Source organism: Sparus aurata, chromosome 20, assembly GCF_900880675.1.
Source record: "Sparus aurata chromosome 20, fSpaAur1.1, whole genome shotgun sequence".
NCBI lineage: Eukaryota > Metazoa > Chordata > Actinopteri > Spariformes > Sparidae > Sparus > Sparus aurata.
The window spans coordinates 9,666,238-9,687,398 of record NC_044206.1 but is presented as its reverse complement, the minus strand read 5'-3'; the positions used below and the strand labels follow the sequence as shown (position 1 = coordinate 9,687,398).

The 21,161-nt window shown below is 41.6% G+C and overlaps 1 protein-coding gene across 1 annotated transcript in view; it reads right to left on the bottom strand.

Annotated features, from left to right (window-relative positions):
* Positions 1-21,161, bottom strand: part of snx29 (sorting nexin 29) — a 151,864-nt gene that overhangs the window by 118,921 nt on the left and 11,782 nt on the right. Inside the window, exons 9-13 of the mRNA XM_030400820.1 lie at positions 20,841-20,953; positions 20,406-20,502; positions 20,118-20,200; positions 13,309-13,372; positions 12,619-12,747 (exon numbers count right to left, since the gene is read on the bottom strand). Coding sequence (XP_030256680.1) covers positions 12,619-12,747; positions 13,309-13,372; positions 20,118-20,200; positions 20,406-20,502; positions 20,841-20,953 — 486 coding nt within the window. The remainder of the gene's footprint in view (positions 1-12,618; positions 12,748-13,308; positions 13,373-20,117; positions 20,201-20,405; positions 20,503-20,840; positions 20,954-21,161) is intronic.

Here is a 21,161-nt window from a genome sequence, read left to right as displayed (position 1 = left end):
GGTTTGTGTACGTTCCAGCTTGACTGCAGATGAGGTCGCAGACACAAAGACACAGTGATAAAGAAGTGAGAGACAGAGGCGGTCTCCTTACAAGCCGTAGCTGGGTGAACATCATCGACTTTGGGGAGGAAATCAATCAGAGTTGGAGTGTGGCTTTATGCCCTTGGTGCTTAAATTTAACAGCCTTTGTCTTGCTCCGCCGCTGTCCCCCCCACCCCTCATTCTCCACGAGTGATTTTTGGTGCCCTGCTTATCAGCCCTCATTCCCCACCAACAAAAGAGGCGCCTGCCGGGAGACCTCCTGAATCCACATGACGAGCTCTCCGTGGAGCCGTCCACATCGTTATCAGAACCACCCGCAGCCCAGACGCTGTTCCAGACTGATTAAATTATAGCTGATACACGTCGCTTGCGCTAAGTGTGTGTTTGTGTGTAGGCACTGGGAGATACGAAGACATTCAGACGCATTTCATTTTACTGAGAATGAGTCTTTCGTCTGTTATACTAGCAGGCTGATTACAGGGTTTGACAAAAATGTGACTGAACTGGCAGTGATACCTAAAAGCCAGGTAAAAAAATGTACTGTCAGCAAATCAAGAGCTTAATACTTTGATTATCTCAGCTTTTTTGTCCTGTGTGTTCCTTTAAGTCTCACACAGAGACGATGAAACCGTTTCATCTTTAAAAAGGTGACACAGTACACACACTTGTATGTGTCCACTTTGTACTTACACTTCAGATGTTTGTTGACCTTTTAAAAAGGTGTTGTTAAAGCTGCAATGATCAATATATTTACACACCGATCTAATGACTGTGTGTAACCAGAAGGTGTGCAACCTGAGCTCTTGTAGAGAACTATCACCTGCTACCAGAGGTGTCACGATTTTCGAAAATCGGTTGATGTTTAGCACCATAAAACATTTCTACCCACCAAATCAGATAGTAGTCCAACTGGGTGGAAAGCCATCCAATCACCATTGCCACCAATGGTGACAGTGACAGATAAAGTTAGCAAGAGGCTGGTGAACATGGAGCATTTAACAGCTAAACAGCTGGACATTTCCACTAGGATTGGTGGAGACCAAAAGCAGACCAAAAAGGAGACAAAATATCGGACTCATATTCACCAAGCGCCCAGCAACACAACGTTGCTTTTCATTTGCTGGAAGTATAAATGCTTTTTGCCAACTAGCTGTAGCAGCTTATAATGAGGTATTTCAGTGTATTGACAGCCTTTTCTTCTGCCACCAGAGTGGAAGGGTTTTTTTGTTGTTGGTTTGTTTTTTTAACATTTTAGGGTTGTGGAAATGCTTCTCTTAAGTTTTAAATTATGGGACATTTCTAATAGGCTAGGAAATAGCACAACACAGGGTGATCATATCAGTTTGATTTATTGGCTTTTCTGGAGACTTAGATTATGCCTGACAAGCTGTACGGAGCCTTACTGTTTTATTGGTGTTTTCATCAGCTTCATTTGTTTAGGAGAATGCTGCAATGCTGTTTTGCTGTGAAGTTCCAGAAATGTTTTATGGACTACAAAACTACACAAAATATTCCATCAGCATACGGGTGAGAAGATAATGACTGAATTTCATTTTAGATGAACTGTTCCACTTTAACCTGGAGGTCACTGTTTCATTTCACCTCCACTGTGCTGGCATTCAACGGGTGCTGTGAACTGAGTGAAAAACTCTGCCACCAGCGCCGTCGCTAGCTGAAATCTACTGTCCTTTCAAACCTGCTCCACCAGTCTGGGTTTTTTTAATTTCTGCATCCATTCATTTTAACACTCTTGATGGCACACCACAATTTAGGAGGCTGTCAATAGAACATAATTTCCAAAAGGCTCTTTCAGTTAATGAGGAACATGTTCAGTCTTCTTTGTGTAGAGAATCATTTATTCACAGCAGATTGTCACTGCTGTGAACAACTGATTCTCCAAACAAAGTTGTGCATGAAATGGAATTTCTTTTCAGGTTACAACAGGCTGATAGTGAACACATTTTGTTGAATTATTGATCACTCTGTCATACAATAGAAGTGTTTTCTGCTGATGTAATGTGCTTGCTTTTTGCATCATTCAAGACAGAAAACACTGCTCGATACGAAAGAGCAAAATCAATGTTTAAACAGGAAAACTGTCGCCTTGTGAAATAAATGGAATCAACTTCAGCCTTGTTAGCCCATAAAAGACTAATGCGCAATCAAGCATATCCGCTGAACTTATTCTTAAAAATGTCAATCTGATCCATTCGCAGATTTATTTAAATGTTCATAATTCAACTTTTGGTCATTAGATACCTTTTTCATCTGGACTTTCTATCAATAAAATACGTAACTTACACCAGTAAAGGCACTATAGCCAGTGGTTGAAAATCAGATGTATGGCTCCTTGCACTTAGACATAGGCATGTTCCCAGTGTGCAAACCCAGGGAAAAGATGTACAGATACAAGAACCAAAAGGAAAAATGATCTACATTACTAACTCAGATGATTGAGTCAAACGCTCTTGAACAAAACAAACTCCTGACCCAGGTATAGATCATCACATATGTTACGACCTGCATCTACAATTCAAGCAGTCTTGAGGGAAATTGGTAGGGAAATATGAGGGAACATCAGCTTCAGCACAGTACATTTTCAAATCCAATTTCAGAGCAGACTGATAAAACACGACCTGGAGGTGTAAAATACACCCTCTGTGTCCTGTCTCTATTATAGCTGCTTCCCTCAGGTCGTACAGCAGTTCAGGCTGCAACATGCTACATCGAATGCAGAATGTCTTGTTTTTCCCCATGTGCTGTACACTTGCTCATTACTGACAAGATAATTCTCCACCACACTTCTTACAATCACACCGTGAACTGGAAAGACCTTATAATGGCTCTAGAGGAGAAGCCAGGGGATCACAAATTCATTCAATACATTTGACCATGAATGTCTGTTTAAAGTGAAAATCTTTGACTAGCTGGTGTTGCTACAGCAAAACTCAGTGGTTCTCCAAAGTCATGGGGAATCATACTCTGGCCACTATTAATATCTGTACCAAATGTCACTGCAATCCATCCGTTTTTTGGCTGTCCGCACTGTTATTGCAAGTGATCAGATCGGATTTTCGTGCCCAGACATCACCAACCTATCTGGCTTGGTTGCTGTAACAACGTAGGCGTCAGTCACTTCGTGCGCTAGTGATGTGGCTTTCCAATGGGGAAGCATGAGAAAAGGAGATCTAGCATCTCACTCTCAAAACAATCTGCAAAGTCAGTGAGAGACAAAAATATTTCAGCGTGACGGTCCACAGTCTTTCTTGGTGTCGTCTTCCATACTGCTCTGCTAGTGGCAAGATGGATTCTACTCAGCCGCTCTAATGAACTTCCATCACTCTGGATTTGAGTATGGTCTCAAATTGGAAAGTGTCATGAGATGACTTTTGTTGTGAATTTGCACTTCATGAATAAAGAAGGATTGCTTGACTGATTGATTCGGCGTACTCAATGTGTTTTGCTTGAAAGGTGACGCAAAAGAAACTTTTTACCCCCCTTAGACGAAAATGAACCAAGTGTTGGTTCTTGGCTGGTGCTAGTGCTGCTTCATAGTTAGGTCAACCCTGCAAACCCTCTAAGACCCGGTTTGCTTTTCAACTGGCATGAGAGCAAACATAGAGTCACATAATTACATTCATGTCCCAGCAATGATATGGTGGGCTACGTTGACTCTGGCATCAGCCATGAGCAACACTTGTAAAACGTGTTGCTCCTGACTTTGGATGCCTCCAGTTGCATCCAATCATGTCTGGTCCTCTCACCTGTTGCATCAGTTTTGGCATCAATAGCAAAACTCTTTTTTGTATTCTCCCGTGAATAAGTAAGAACATGTGCTACACTAATTCTTTTTTTTTTTTTCAAAATGGCAGTCATAGGATTTTAGTTGATTCTTGGACACAATAACCCTGCCCCAAACCCCTGACGTGAGCAGTTCTTTGTTCTACACCAGCAAAGAGTTGGTGCCACCAGTTTTCCTGGCCAAGAGCAGGTTCTTTAGCTATCGAAACCCAAGAACTGGTTAGAGAATAGGCACCAACTCTGAACTGGTGCTCCAAACACCTTGGTTGAAAAGGGGTATTTGAAATCCCATGAGCATCCAGATTGAGTTGCATCTTTAGAAAACTGAATTGAATCGTTTTTTAAACCAACATCTGACTTGAAAATATCCCTTTCAAAAGTTTTTTTTTGCTCTCACGACTTCCTATAATCAATCTGGATACAATTTGTATATGCTAAAAAACAGATTTAGTCTGGCAGTCTGAATAAAGCCCAATAGACTCGGTGCAAGCATTGCTAAGACATAATTGTGTGGAGATAAAATGTTTCTCATTTTATTTTCTCTTTTATAATCGTCTTGTGGCCACATCTCATCTTTATGTGCACAATGCAAGTGGCTGATTTAAAGACTCAGCAACACAGAAAAACTTCACTGATAATATTCCCTGCCATGTGCCCTGATAAATTCAGCTCTATATTTCTGAGCTAGTCAGCAAACTACCTTGCAAACATAGCACTGAATCATGGCATGCTATTCAATACCCACTTGGGCTCCAATCCTAGATTTCTGGGTTTCCTTCACTTCCTGAACACCTCTGGCGAGACCATCACTACAAACTCAGTTTAGTGGCCAACCATTATTGAGACCCACAGGACAGAATTTGAATGACGGATACCAAACACAACTGAACCAAAAAGCCCTCTGGGATGGACAACAATGTCAAATTCCCTCAACCCCAAAACTGTAGTACGAAACTGCAGCTTTGGCTCTCCCCGTCGATGCTCTTAAATTGAGAGCGATCCATTAAGTTGTTTGATGTTCTGCTTGGAGTGAACGTTAGGTCGCTGGAAATGTGGCGAGAGAAACTCATCTGAAACTCTAAGTGTCTTCTCTGCCTTCAGGGGCAGCAAAGTTTTAAATGAGTGTGTCGAAAGTGAAGTCCTCGCTCGGCATCTCTGTTGCGAAGAAACTGCATCCTTTGTCCGGCTGATATGGGGCCAGCCCCAAGCGGATTTCTCATTAAGGGCAATAGTCTGACCCAGAAATGCTGTTAGTGTTAATGTGTGCTCAGAGGATAAGCATAGTAAGTACGCTGGTTGAAAAAAAAATGTAGAAGTCATCTCAGGTTCTTTCAGATGAGAGGCAAGCGTGAAAGACAAACGGTGTTGTTGCATGCAAGAAATGTGCTTGTTTTAGTGGTCAAAATAAACAAAGTCTTAAAAAAATTACTGTTCACTGTGCAAATAAAGTTAAAACGGTGTGCTTCTGAGAGATAAAGAAGCTGTAAATATGTTGTGAGAAAGAGTGACAGCTATAAAGTTTGTGTGTTGCAAATACTAAAAGAAATCATTAGAAGGAGAGGAAGGATGTAGGCTCTTATCTTCTCTTGGAGAACGAGCGAAAAAGTATCTCAAGAGGGAGGCTTAAACTTAAACTACACACAGTAATTACTTAACTTGAGTCGCTGCCCTGGGGTGATTTCCTTCTCTTTCATATAATCCCCCCTCCCCTTCCTTTATTATCCCGGTATTCAGCAGTCGTCTTAATGTGCAGTAAACAGCTAAATTGGCTGTTCTTCAGGTATGATCTGGTTTTGTTTGGAAGTAGTAAATGAGAGGCACAGAGACGCCTTCAGAGACAGACAGCTCAGTCGCTGGGTAATGCTCCCGAGTGCAATTTACTGCTCAGCCTCTAAAAAAAAAAAAAAAACTTCAAGCATACACTCTTGTGTCACACTTCCAAAGGCTCAAAGCCCAGAGCTGTATAAACACACACATACACACATATATCCACACTCAGGCGCAACAAGGCTATGGGGTGCAGGGCTGGGTTGTTAAAACTTCGGTGTTGAAGGGAAAAAGCCCCTCCTGGGTAGAGTGACATAATTGACTTCCCAAAGAGAGAAGAGAGCGAGCCTAAACACTCCCAACAAGTAAACTAGGCAAACTTCACAGCCGCTCTCTCTGCCACTGCTTAGATCAGCCGTACCAGACAGCCTGGAGAAAAGACGGCAGCTCTGCCAGCTAAGAAAAAGGCATCTGCTCCCATTTATTTTGTGTGCGCGTGTACGTATGTGTGTGCGTATGTGTCCGCCTGTCCAACCGCCCCCTCAACCAGTGACGAGGTACCACTTCCTGGCCCGAACCCACTCAGCTGGCCACCTTCCCATCTTTCTGCTGTGAGAGGGCCTGCTTACCACTCTGCCAACTGACGTCTAAAAAGGGGGACAAGAAATAGTTGTGGGGAAAGAGAGTTTGTGTCTGCGTGTGTTTGTGTGTGTGTGTGTGTGTGTGCTTGTTCTGTACTTGAGGGAACAAGTTTGAGGGTTAGACATTCAGAGCAAGACCGCTTGGGTTTTGGTTATCTATTTTTAATGCAACAGTTTTTTAATGACTCCATGTCTGTTATCATTAGCAGGGACAGTAACAGTAACACGGCGAAAATATTGAGATGTGAAGGTGGATATATTGGAGTTTGGTTATCATAAAATAAAATACATTTGAACCTAAATTTAGGCTAAACGATTTAAGTGACATAATAAATCGGGAGTCTTTTTTTAATTTGCAGTTAAAGGAAATTAAAGGTGGATCCCTGTGGATATCTTGTGCTTAGAAGTTTCTTTTCTTCCATCTTTTTAAATATATTAAATCCTACATCAATAACACCTATGTTTGCTAGCTAATCTTACCTTTACTGGCGTGGTATTGCCACCAACTGTCCATCGGTGAGCAACCATCTGAATGAGAAAAACTCACTCCTAAAAAAATTGCTCATTAGTGCTACTAGTGGACAAAAATTCTAAAGGGTGCCTTTACATTTTTGTAATTAATTCAAATTCCATTGCTGGTCTACAAAATATCAAACAAAATACAAACTTATTTCAACAAAATAAATCTGATTAAACTATGCCGTTACTTGTTTCAAATCATGACATTCATTAACTAGATAATGTATTTCTTGGTGAACTGATTTTAATTTCAAACAAACATAAGCAGAGGGTCATCAGTGGGTGTCTGAACTCAGACAGGGATTGATTTTAACAATCCAATGGCTGCAAGTCATCTACTTGGCAACCATCCAGCTAATAAGGTGCTAACCGCTTGTCAGAAAATTATGTATAGTAAGACTCACCCCTGCTGGCATTTTTTAACTTCATTCATTCATTTTTTAATACATATCAGTTCAAACACTTGAAGCAGCTCCAAAGATATGTCCATACACAGGTACCGGTCGCTCTTTCTCACTCACTCTTCTCTGCAACAACGAGTTGACACACACACACACCAGGGTTTCTGTAAGTGTAAGCTGTAAGCAAGCAAGACCAGTGGAATGCCGTGCCGAAGCATTGAGGAATTTCTAAATGTAGGTTGTTGTTTTTTTTTTTTTACTAAAATGCAAGTAGCAGACTCCTTGAAGGACTACCTCTGTGCAGAGGTTGTGTGTGTAATGTTAGTGAGCGAGCGGTCGAGAGAGAGGGAAAGAAGAAGACAGTGGGTGTACGTTGAGTATGAGCTTAACGGTAATGTTATATCTATGAATGCAGCAGCGCAGTGTGTGTACAGTCCAGGCTGTTTGTCGGTGAATAAATACAGTTTTCTTTCCTGAGCTCAGTGTTGCAACAGAAGAATAATTGACCACCAAACGTGTGTTCTTGCTTATTATTATAGTCATGCTACTGATGATTGGTTTGTGATCTTTGATTTGCAACCAATGAAAAGTTTGGTAACAAGAAATCAATTAAATGGTTTACTACGAACACAGGATTTTACGTGATTAACAGTCAGTGAAGTTCCTCTGCAGACTATTTAAGGCAGTGTGTGCATGCGAACATGCATGAGGATTGTTACATGTGCGCTCCCATTTCTACGGTCTGGGAAGAGTGAGGACGTGGGTTGCTATGTGTCAATGTGTGGGTAAGGGTCTTACATTCTCATGTTATTTTTGGATGGGTGTGTGAGTACGGGCCCCGGCTGCGCATCCGAGTTTTATCTGTGAGTAACTCAGCAAGTGAGCAGCGGCTCATTTTAGCCCACTCCCCTCTGCCGGAGTCTACGTCAGCTGAAATCTATCTATGGCGGCTCGCTCATCCTCTGCCACCCCCGTACAAACCCGGGCTCGAGACAAAAAACACACATACACTTCCTTAGGGTATGGGTGATGCTCTACTATAAAAGTACAAAAACTAGGGAAGGCACCAAAATAAGCAAATGACTGGCAGCCTCTTCCTCAAACAGCAGGACCATCTGGTTTGAAAATAAACATTTAACCTGAAAATATTCTGGTCTTGAAGTGTGAAGTGAAGTGATTTCTATCAAAGTTAGTCGCGATGAAACGACCTGTCTGCAATAAGGTTTCAATCAACTCAACAGCAGTTAAGCCCTCCAGCTTGTTGCCGGTCAGCGAGCAAGCCAACTGCCCTCCACAAGATGTTAGTGTTCGGTGTCAGATTTTATGTAAGGCTTACTGACTCCCAATTCACCCCGAGTGCGAATGAATTCCAAAGAATTGTGGGATACATAGCAACCGTTGCCAGTAGCCTCTTTCACTGAATGATGCTGACAGCTTCCAGCCCTCATTCATTGGCTAGCTGCTCCTTCAGTGGTATTTATAGCCGCTATTGATCGAGACAGATTTGGCCGAGAAGGAAAAGCAGCACTTGAGATTTAGCGGCGGACTATAGAATAGGCTTTGTGTGTCTCGAGTGTGTGCGCACTTTTGGCTGTGTTGAAAAAGCACACTGTAGATCGCAGTCACCTGCAGGGAGAGTGAGGCAGTGTGAGGCCATTACGTGTTTCTTGTACAGTATGGCTCCATACCTCTCTTGCCATTTAAAGTCCATTAAACTGTTCTATGCGAACATGAAAATCATCACGTATCAAAAAGCCCCGGCAGCCGCTACACTGTCCTCACAACAGTCCCCACACACTTAACTCGAGTCACTCAATCAATCCTAGCTGGTGGCCTGACTTGCTGTGGGAGGCTACGACGTGAACACAGACTTGCCGGGGTTTTCTGTTTAGACTGCTGAAGGATGACTAATCCTCTATTTAAAGGGCTCAGGGCTCGACTAAAGACTGCTGGCATATGGGCAATCAATTGTAGATGCGGAGGTGAGGCAATTCATTTTCAAGATAACAGTAGGTGGCCGCTTATTGGGATTAAAGTGCGTGTTTGTGTGACTACAAAGATCGGAGAGGGGAAAAGTTCTCTATGTTCTTACATTTTTGCCACTGAATACTTTTAATCATGAGCAAACCAAATGTGGAGACTCAAAAGTAGATTCGGACCCTAATATTCTACAAATAATGAGAATTATAGCCCAATAAAAGTACAAGTGCGTCATGTAAGCGGCTCAATCAGAAGAGATTGAGCTGATCTGGCCCGATCTGAAGGAATTTTCAATCAGTTGACACAATGTGGCTCATCTGTATTGAAGCATTGAAACAAGCAGACCAATGAATGAATGAACTGAACTTGTCTTCTGTTATATTTCCTGCACTTCACAGAGGGCGGAGCCATCTTGTGCATTTCAATAAAGTTATATTCTGATTTAAAGCTCTGGGGCATGTAAATGTTCATCTTATCATATCTTATCGTAGCTTTATTTAGCTTCCATATAAACAGTTAAGTTGGAGTCTGAAGAAATATAATCCACGTAACCACAGTTGGTGATGGTTGCACAAATGTAACACCCCTTCATGTCTGAGGAAGAGGCTTGGGGCATGAGGCGCAGCCCGGCACAGACCATAGCTACAGAGCCACTTTAATCCTAGACATGAACATCCTCAGGAAACACTTTTTAGTTTGAATTTAGTTTGAATGACAAATAGACAGAGAGAAATCAAAAGTTCACAAACTTGATCATCATCTTTGACAATCCCGACATTCTGACTTAAAACGCAGGTGCAGCTACTAGCCTTAATGAAGACTCAACCGAGCCATCGTTAATGTCATCAATCACACCTGTGTACTTCCTGCCATGGAGGGTCAAAAAAGCCTCATCTGAGACAGGCCTATTCAAATGGCTTGGATGGCCAAGCAATTAAATCCACATTATGTAAAAAATGTTCTGCCCAAAAGCTCCGAACAGCCATTATAAAATCTGCAGGGGGTTGATAGGTTAATGGTCAGTAACAATGACACAATCATTACAATGTCAAAATGATTCAAATTCTGACCTTTCCTAAAACATTTTTCCGTAACATTTCTCCCACCAGCAATGAAAAGAAAAACTGAACAGAAGAAAGAGAAGAAAGAATTAGGAGAAGAAGAAAGTTGTGTTACTGGACACAAGATATACTGACTCTTCACTAGATTCTTCCGCTAGGTTTTTCTTGCCCTCAAAGCAGACACTTCTCCCATAATGACATTTTAAAATGACTCAAGTTGTTTGAGAGCAAACTGCAAACATGTTCTACATAACTTTTAACATTGTAATTTTTTGGCTGCAGAGACAGAGTGACAAAAGACAGTACAAAACAGAACTACGATTGAAAACATCACGCTATTTTCTACAGGTGGGAATAGAAAAGTTTGTGAAGAGTTTGAAGAACAAAGGAGATATCTTTTTCACTCATCACAAGTGGATCAATTCTTTTGTGCAGGACTTGTGAGCTGTGGTTGTTTTGTTTGTCTCTTGATTTCTTACTTCAAGGGCAGTATGTCTGTACATTTTGAATGTAATGTTTTTTTCATTATTGATTAATCTCGCAGATGATCTTCTAAAAAAAAAAATCAATTAACCGCTTGGTTTATAAAATATCAACAACAAAATTAAAATGTGATAACTGCCTGTTGTAATTTCCAAGAGCCCAAGGTGAAATCTTCAAATCATTCATATGAACATAAATGTTAAAAAACTGACAAAAACGCATTGTTACTTATTATAAATGTCAAACAAAGAAAAGGAGAAAGTCCCGACAATTGGGATGTTGGAAACAGTACATTTTGAGGATAATTCCTTGATAATGATTAAAAAGAAGACCAAAATAAGCTGCATGTAATTTGATAAATTGCCTCCTGCGATGTCACCCCGTGACTGAGTTGCATTGTGGGTTATGTATGCGAAGAAAGAGTGGAATAAAAAAGGTGATACCTCTGGTTCTGCTGTATCCGTTCTGATCATTTGTGTTTATACTGTCCATGAGGAGTCCAACACTGTTTTAGGAGTGCAATGCTAGACCAGTGGACAACTTTTCAAAATCTAGCACCTACATTACCCACAATGCAGTCATCACTGAGTGGCATCATACATGCAGCTTCCTCTGGAGCCACGAAAGGCTTCATACTACTTTACTGTTTTTCATGTATATAGCACTTTTCAAAAACGAGTTACAAAGTGCTTTACAATAAAACAGATAACATAACGAGATAAAAATCCAAACAAAGATAAAACATATAAAATAATTTAAATAGTTACAACAATACCAACAATTAAGAAAAAGCCATAAGATAAAAGTGAGTTTTAAGAAGGGATTTAAAAGAGGATACTGAGTTAGCCTGCCTGAGATCTCTAGGCAGGGAGTTCCATAGCCGAGGGGCACGAACAGCAAAGGCCCGGTCACCTTCAGTGACAAGTCGAGATTTTGGAACCATTAGGAGGGCCCTGCTGGAGGATCTCAGGCGGCGGTCAGGCTCATAAGGAGTCAGCAGATCACAAATATAGGCAGGAGCCTGACCATTCAGGGCTTTAAAAACAAGCAGTAAAATCTTAAAATCAATTCTAAAACTCACAGGTAACCAGTGAAGAGCACCAAGAATTGGTGTAATTTGGTCAAATCTCTTAGTACGTGTTAGAAACCTAGCAGCAGCATTTTGTATCAGCTGCAGTCTTTGGATGTTTCGCCGGCTGATACCAGAGTAAAGTGCGTTACAGTAGTCCAGTCTTGAGGAGATAAAAGCATGGATGACCTTTTTTAAGTCAGCAGAGGACAGGAATGACCTGATCTTTGTTAGCTGTCTCAGTTGGGCAAAGCATGACTGCACCACTTTAGTCACCTGAGTATCAAAAGATCATTCTGAGTAAAAGATGACACTGAGATTGCGAGCCTCTTTCCAAACACTGTTAGATAAGGTGCCCAGACTAGAGGAGAGATTGGTGTAGTTACTAGTGCTGAGGCCAGAGGGGCTCATGTAACAATGTCTGATTTGGAGTCATTCAACTGCAGAACATTTTCGGACATCCAATTTTTTATCTCAGCAAGGCAGGAGAAAATACGAAACACATCACTTTTACCAGGCTGTAGTGGGACATACAACTGCGTATCATCTGCATAGCAGTGGAAATCAATATTGTGTCTACGCATGATTTGCCCCAGGGGTAGCATGTAAACAGTGAATAGCAGGATGCCCAAAATAGACCCTTGAGGGACCCCACAGAAGAGAGGGGCACAAGAAGAGGAGGCTTCTCCAAGCCTTACAGAGAATGACGTGTTGGACAGATAGGAGATGAACCAATCCAGATGGAGTTACCCTTTCAGAACTAGCTTGGCGAGGGCAGCTTTAACCTTTTCTATATTGCTAGCAGAAATGACAGTGTTAATGTTTGCTCCACAGCCACCCCAGCTGTGTCTCACCTGGCCAGTGCCTGGACCTTGGCTGTGTGTCTCTCCTCCAGCTCTGCCAGCTTCCTCTTCAGCAGATCAGTTTCCTGCCTCAGGCCTGCTGAGTGCTCCATCTCCCCATCCAGCAGGCTGCGAAGAGACCTGTCGAACATTGCAAGTAGATCACGTGTTTGTATACATAATACTCCTGAATCCTCTATTCTTTTAGTATAATCTAATTTTCATAAACAGTAGATCTGATAAACATTAGTAAGTTTCCTTAATTGCAGTAATAACCATCTGCCCGAATCACATTCAGCTCGAAAAATTAAATATTTCTGATTCATCACAAAGGTGTGGAAACATTATACTCTATTTTTTGGCCATTACAAGAGAATGTTATTGTGCGATGCTCTGTGATCCTTTTATGCAGCTGTTAAATAAGTGTAAATCACAGTCTCATGTGGCTTATTGCTGAAAACAAAACACAACAAAACAGTTTCCTGCCCCCAAGTCAGCACAAAAACACATCTCATCCCAGGATAAAAAGAAAACAAGCTGACACAATTTATACAGAAAGGTCATTCAATATCTTCCTCCAGTGTGTGTGTGTGTGTGTGTGTGTGTGTGTGTGTGTGTGTGTGTGTGTGTGTGTGTGTGTGTGTGTGTGTGTGTACGCAGGTTTTGCGAGCAGCAGATAAGGAGAATATCTCCCACACGTACGTGTTTTGTTCCTCCAGCTCGTCCTTCCTGTTCATCATGGCTACGATGGCCTGACGAAGCTCCACTGCAGAGGAGAGAGACCAAAGTGAGATTTCTGCACTAAAACTACTTCAAAAGGAGGAAATACACACAGACATTACACACGGCAATATACATAAACTAATAACCGACAGTTTTCAAATGTAGAAATGACAGAATCCCACTTTCACGCCACACTTGCAGGATTAATGCTGCACTTTTGTTCCATCCTTAAAATGAACTGCTTTGATTAAATCAGAATTTACTTTTTTTTCTGCTGACAGATGTTATACAGAATGATATCCATCTGACTCACAAAAAGGAATTTTATTGCCAGAGTAAAACATACTTTTGTGGCAGCTACTATAAACCTTTAGAGAAAGAAACTAATCTAAGATTAATGCAGGGGGAGACAATCACTGGCTACCTTGTGCATTAAACTATTTATCAAGAAAATATGAGACCAAACTTTGCCTCAGAGTAATGTATTATCATGTAAGACAGCCAAATACACATCTACTGAACGTAAACAATGACAAAATTACTCATGAAAATAAAGGTGCCATTTGCATCAAAAAACATCACAACAACTGTCAGCAAAACAAGAAAACCATCTTTTTGGCTCGTAGATTTCAACACAAACAGCAGCCATTTTTATTGTAATGGAATATAATGGACCAGCAGCAAAATAAAATATTAAACAAGATTTCAAATTGTTAATGCCACAAAGCTGTCATCTAACAACAGTTTCCAGAGTAACTGTTTTAGATATTTCTTCAGTGCTGTCATAATTACAGAGCTCGGATTATACAGAGCAGCTGATTTGAAATTGCTGGTATGTCCGCAAAAAACACAAGTCTCCAAAGATGACTTGTACATTCATCTAGCGATTTAATGATATTTTTTTAAATGTGTAGAATTCACGTCTGTATGGAGAGTTTTTGCATTGTATGATCATTTTTATGTTTTTTCCTCACTAAGAAGAATAAGATTATTGCTTTTTTTCTCAAGGTGTGTTGAGAATTATCTGCTATATCCCAGATTAAATTTTAACTTTAAGGAAAGGTTAATGGATTACCAATATGAATGCAATATATCCTGAGGGGGCATGAGTGCGGCAGTCTAACTCATAGTTGTTTAGACATTTCACTAAATGACCTCATGGTGGCACCAAGCGGTTGGAGTCAAGGGATCACCAAAGTCATGACTGTACAAATTTGTACTGTATTTGTCTATAAATATGTTGCTGGGCAAGCAACCAATAAAAATGTTTCGTTGCACTTAAGTCGCAGAACTTTGTGTGCCATGTGTCCAAAATAGGCACACTGAGGATGATTATGACTCCTTTTCCACCAATACAGAAGGGTTTCAGTGAGGGTTGCCCACTTTGTTTTGAAAGCGTTTAGAGCATTAAAAAAATCAATATGTTTGGAACCCAAAAAGTAAGAAAACAAAAAATAGTAGGTTTTCCTCGACCCGAAGTTCAAAGTGGGTGCGTTATATCCTACAAGTTGCTTTTTCAACACTCTCTGTTGATGACACATCCTTAATTCTAATGCTTTTACTGGTAGATATGTGGGCTGGTTCTTTAGATAGAACCAAGGCTCCATGAATCTTAAAGGGAAACGCATAAAGAACCACAGTAGATTTGACGGATAAGGGCCCTGAGTGGGCAAAGAACATATAATTAATAGTGTTAAATAACATTCTGCTTCAAGTGAGTTAGACTCGGGTGTTATCTATTGACGGCTACTTGAGTTCATCTGAAAGTCATGTCAGGGAAAATGTGAATAGGAGTCAGACAAAACAAGTTATCTGAATATTTCAGTTTGCATTAGAGGAACATGTTTTCACAAATGTCTGACTCATTTCAGACAGCAGCAACTTCATACTAAAACCCTCAGTACCCTTTCCACCCTTTAAGCACTTCAACTGTATCAGCTACAGCCAAAGTCTGCCAGCAGTCAGCTGCCGGCTGATGATAATCTCCATCCTGATGCGAAGATTTGGCAGATTTGGCAGATTTGGGCCGGGCTGTGAGGTGGTACAGTGACTCATCTCCATAGTTACGCTTGGAGGTGCACATGAAGGTTTCAAAGCCCCTAACTAGGCTGTTACCAGGATTTCCAAAAATAACAACCATGAGGAGTTAATCTACCCTGCACTTTGCATTCCACCATTAATACACACACACACACACACACATAAACAGACCACAACTCTATTCTCATAACTAATGTAGGGTGTCGATGTAGCCCCAGACACAAGTAGGTCTCCTCCAGCCCCGAGCTAAGAGCCGGTTTGGGGGAGGAGGAAGAGGAGAAAGAGGAGGAGGAGAGGTGTGATGACGATGATGAGCACAACAGAGAGCCGAGAAGGAAAGGGGAAGTCTATTATCTCCATGGCTCCATTCTCCACATCAGCAGGCCAGGAATAAATATGACCTTTAGTCCGACCACGCGTTCACAGCGGGTGCCACAGACAAGCCATTAGGGACTTCAGTAGAGCCAGACGCTCTTCTGTCCTCACAGGGGGACACGGACAAATTACAGCACAAGTGTGTGTATATGTGTGAAAATACATACGTGTGCGACATCATATGTGCAAGAGCAAACCTTTGCCGGGAAAAAAAGTGTGTGTGTGAGTGCGTGTGTGCATGTGTGCCTCGACCGGAACCTACATGCTCTTGCTCAATTGTTCCAATAATAGATGCATTAGCAGAGAGCTAGGCCATGTAATCGAGGTGCCTTGTGAATTATAGACTCCATACTCTCCAATCAATGGACTGCTTGGCCTCGCACGCTGTCAGACCTGAATGAAAATCACTGAGGGATCTCTCTCCGACACCATTTTTCCCTCTCAGATCCTCCTGCGCATCTCAAAACCCCAGCAGGTTTTGTATTCCGCGTGTGTTTTGGTGTGCGCTTCACAAAGCCTTAATCACAAAAAGGGCAAACACTGTCATTAGATGTTTTGCTACTCTTTAGCACTAAACATACAGACACTGTAATGATATATTACACATTTTCCTATTCATAGAACATCTTATTACTCTGTTATTTTGTATTATTTGCATATCAGCCAATCATCAAGCTTAATCAACATGCTGAAGCACTTAAGTATTGTGCTTCAAGAAATTTGAGGAACTCACAAAAGACAAATTTTTTTTGAAAGAATTCTATCAAACCAGCAAAGCCCAAGATGTGCTGATTTTTAGTTGCCATTATGGCTACTACAATCCCCACAATGCATCTCGACTACATCTTTAGTAAACCCCTTGTTCCTCCTAAACATCCACTCAACTCTCCACCCTCAGTTTTCACTTAAATTGAGCCCTAAGCTTAAACAGATGACGATAACCTATGTAACCTACCACGGCCTCACTATTACCCCTTTCCCTCTGGTCAGAAATCCCACTTAAACCTGCTAAGATCGGGCTTTACAATGGGAATTTGTAAACTCTGCATTTACACCCATGTCAATTGACTCTGCAGTAGACACGTGATATCACCTTGGCTCAGCTTGGCTTTGATCTAAATATAAGACTCGGTTGAACAAGCTGAATTCCACCCATTTAAGTGATGACACATTAACAACATCCAGCGCTGGAACCTATATAAGGAAGGAATTTGGGATGCGTCTATCCAAGGACGTTTTATTACTGGACACAGTGTTGGAGGTGGAGCTCCAATCATTCCTAGGAAAGCTGCTCAGTGGTGTTATGAAGCCAACTTCCCGACGATGAAAATACCTGGATCGTGGAATAAGTCGGCTAACTTCCCATTTAGCATCCGAGTTATTGAGGGGAGATATAACTCTTTGACCACGGGTCTATTGTTGTTTTCTTTTCTGTTATAACTGTGTCCAGCGATAAAAAAAGATTTAAAAAATCTAAATCACAGATTGCCTACCAACTTCCTTGCCTGTCGGAAGTGAGAATGGGGTCAATAGGTGATTTTTAGCAGGTTGACCCGGGTTTAAATAACCTGTGTAAACCCACTTATTTTGATGAAAAATGATGTGTCACATTTCAAAACTTTAGTAAAGCTACATCAAAGCCGATGTTTTCACTGGCATAGTACTACTCTTCCTGGCAAGTTCACTAAACTCTATATTAAAAAATGTGTCACTTTAAAGCAACATTATGTAGAAATTGGTATTTTGTGTGATTTGGCACCCCCATCGTTTCTGAGTGCAACAGCTCTGACGTAAACTGAGACAGACACACCATTCACCCTATTACAAGACACTGGACGATCAAAATCATTTTAAGGTTTTAAAAAAAAGGTTAATGTTGCTTTAACTTTGCCTTTGTGAAAATTTAAGTGGTGAAGTTCAGCTGCAGATCAGGCCAGTGAAAATTGCTTCAAGGCAAAATCTACAATGAGATATTGCAATCAAATCAGTGTATCATCACTGTGTGATGTGAGGTTTCCAAGAATTTTTCTTTGAGTCGCTTTCCCTCACCCTGACTTTTATTCTTCCTCAGTGGTTTTCTACATTTCCAAGGAACAACTTTGCACAACCTTCGATAGTTACGTCTGTACATGTTGATTTGGGTTACGTGAGTGGGCGGTTGGAGCAAAAGCAACAGTCAGCGAGTGATAGCAAGAGCAAGGGAGAGCAAGATTTCTCCAGTCGAGAAAAAAGTCACGGTCTTTCACTCAGAATGCAAAATTTGTTTTGGCTGCGTTGCATTCTGGTCTATTGAGCCGAGTCCACAGTAGGCGTAGAATTTGGTATCTCTGCCTCCTTTGCGATGGATTTCTCCCTATGAGACTGTTGGGTGTCTGGAGAGAGAAGCTCTTTGCTCTTTGATTCTGAGGGACTGGTGCCAAATAACCTGATGTTACAGTGTTCAGGGTGGATTTGACTTTTAACTAAGACCTTCTCCTTGACTGTAGATCTGCTGCTTTACATCTGTCTAAGGAGCTCTCCACCTGGAACACTAAACAGCTCTCCTTGTGACCCCTCGGCCTGCTTTTACTGACGGCTAATAGGTTGGACGACGGCTCAGTCACTGCACTTCCAGGCAGCTCCACTCACCTTTCCTCCCCTGGCTTTCTGTCTCTTTCTCTCTCTCTCCCTCACACACATATACACAGATAAACTCCAAGGAATCAAACAGCATCAGTGTGAGCAGTCTGATTAGCTCCATGGAACCGAGCAGAACACCAACTTGTGAGTGGGTCACACACACGCGCACAAGTGCTCATCAAGTGCTTTTGGAATCAGAATTTTTTTTATCCACATCTGAAATCACACAGCTGATGTAAATAGCAGGCATTCACACAACCTGACTTTGTGTCACACGCACTTTTCCCCCACAAGAAGAATCCTTTGAGGGGAGCAAACGGGTGTGTGTATACATACAGTAACGTTTGCATACACTGGACCAAAAGTGCCACCTGGTGGACAGAACTGAACAATCTCTTGGCACAGGACCTCACTCTTTGTAATTAGGTGACTTTAACTGCAGAGAAAAACAACAAGGTTTGACATACAAATGAGCCAGTTTGATTTGATTTTCTTCAGACGACAGCTGTGGCGAAACTTCCAGGCTGAGACATGTCAGGACATCCAAAGGACTCATTAACCATCACAAACTCGTCGTCAGTATTCTCCGAGATGAGACTTTCTTCTGACAAAATCTCAAGGGGAACTGGTGACACAACAACAACGGTGATTTTTGATGTCATGTTGAATTTAAACCAACTTGATGTTTGATTCATTTATCCTCACACCTACTGCAACTTGTGCTCTATTAGGCCCCACATGTGTTCATCATTATGATTCTGTGCACTCATTTGATTGGCTCTTCGGCAGACCAGTGCAGTCCGTTAAACAAATAATCTAGTTTTCTAAGGCTAAAGGCGCAATATGTAAGGATTTTAGTGGGAATTGATTAAAATGATCAACAGTTTCGATGTCATGCACCTACTGTTTGTATTGTGTTGCAAAAATATATACTGAAGTTAGCATGCTAACCAGCAAGCCATGACTTGTCCCGGTCTAAAGCTCCCTGTACATATGACATTTTGAACATTTAAGTAGCAGCAAACAAGTATTTGCTCAATAAAATATATGTGTAGTAAGGCTATCCTGACCACACAAAGTCTCACTTCCCATATGTGTGTTGTGATCCAAGTATTTCTGTTTTTTGTTTGGTGGCCAGGCTGGCCGAGATCTGTGCTACAAGCTGCTTAAGGGCTCCAACATGACTTCGAGCAGTTTTTTCTTCTCCTCAGAGTACAGTAGAGTAGGCATGATAGTTAATTAGCTTTTACTAATATGATTATGAATATTCCAATCACCGAATAATGCTGAATGTCGTTTTTAGCACTTTTAAAATTGACTAATTTTACTAATTGTGTTGTTTTCTAGGTAGTAGTTTTTGCAGCGCAAGACTCTCTGCTGACTCTCCAGTTCCTCTTGAGGTCTCATGAGGAGCTTGGCTGTAATATCAGACTGCATTTCAAACAACTGACGGACGGTAATGAATCCTTTATATCGTAACAGTACAGTTCCAGGCATGTCTCTCTTTGGAAATTAAATCGTCCATGTGAATTGAGATCCGCCTTAGTAGTTTAGCGTGTTCAAACCATGATTTATGCTGTGAGCTTCATAATTGCTCTGGGTCAGGTTAGTTCCTGTGCAAAGATATTGTTCAGCTGCTTTTATGGTGATTATGACGTGGCATAATCCAAAGAACCGGTCTGAGCACAGTGATGGAGAAACAGAGAGTGCGAAATAGTAAGAGGCAGACAGGTAGAAGAAGGTGAGACACTCACCCACTGTCATGGACTCTGGCAGACCAGATGTTGGCAGCACACTGGAGAGTGGAGCAGACTGCGTCGGTGGACTGGACTCCATACTGAAGCACATGAAGAGCGGAATCGGGTATTCTCAGTTCATTTTTGTCCACAATTCATTTTTGTAAAGAAACCTGAGGCTGCAGCACACAAGCACACTAACTACACTTGCCTTCTCAGTTCTCTGACTAAAACTGCTGGAGATTTTTGCACAAAATTGCAAATCCTTCACACAACACATCATTCCCGCATCAAACGGTAGCTTACTTCAATGTTAGCGGCGATGTGCTGCTCTCACAGTTTCCCACCGGGCCTGTTGACTCACACTGAGCGGGAAATGCAGCCGAGTCCTCCACAGAGCTCACTGAGGCAAAATGGAAGTGAAAGTGAAGATGCAGACCAACGGAGAAAGTACCGAGATTTCGTCTGATTTGCAACTGATCCCTGCACTAAAGCCAAGAGCAGCTGTTTGTCAGCAGTAAAACCAGTCAAGCAAACATAACAGACTCATAACAAGAAGAGAAAACGTAATGTTAGAGCACTAAACTAAGTAGGAAATGTCAACTGGAACCAGTGTAAGCTTGAGGCAATCAAGAATTATTGTACTGGTACAAGGAAGTGTTTTTAATATGCTTCTATCTTCCTTGTAGGTGCTGGATTCTGGATCAAGTCCAATGTTTAGTGTTTTTAGGACTAACGTACCTGGCTGAGGGTCTGTAGGGTTCAAAGGAATGAGGATGTCGGAGCTGCTGTGGTCAGTCATCACCTGTAGAGGGCTCCACGTGGACACACTGGACAGGCTGCCCACCACCACCCTAAAACAAGACAAATTTAACCTCAGAGTGTTTCAGTCCCCATCCATCCCACAAGTCAGCTGTGGACATTTCAGAATAAACCCTTTACACTGGGGCCTGGTTTTGCACAGTCACATTGTGTCTGCGCTGTAGAAAGATCTGGCTGCAACCATAGTTATTCGGGTATAGGGGGGAAAAAAACACTCCGGCCCATACCAAAGCAAGACAC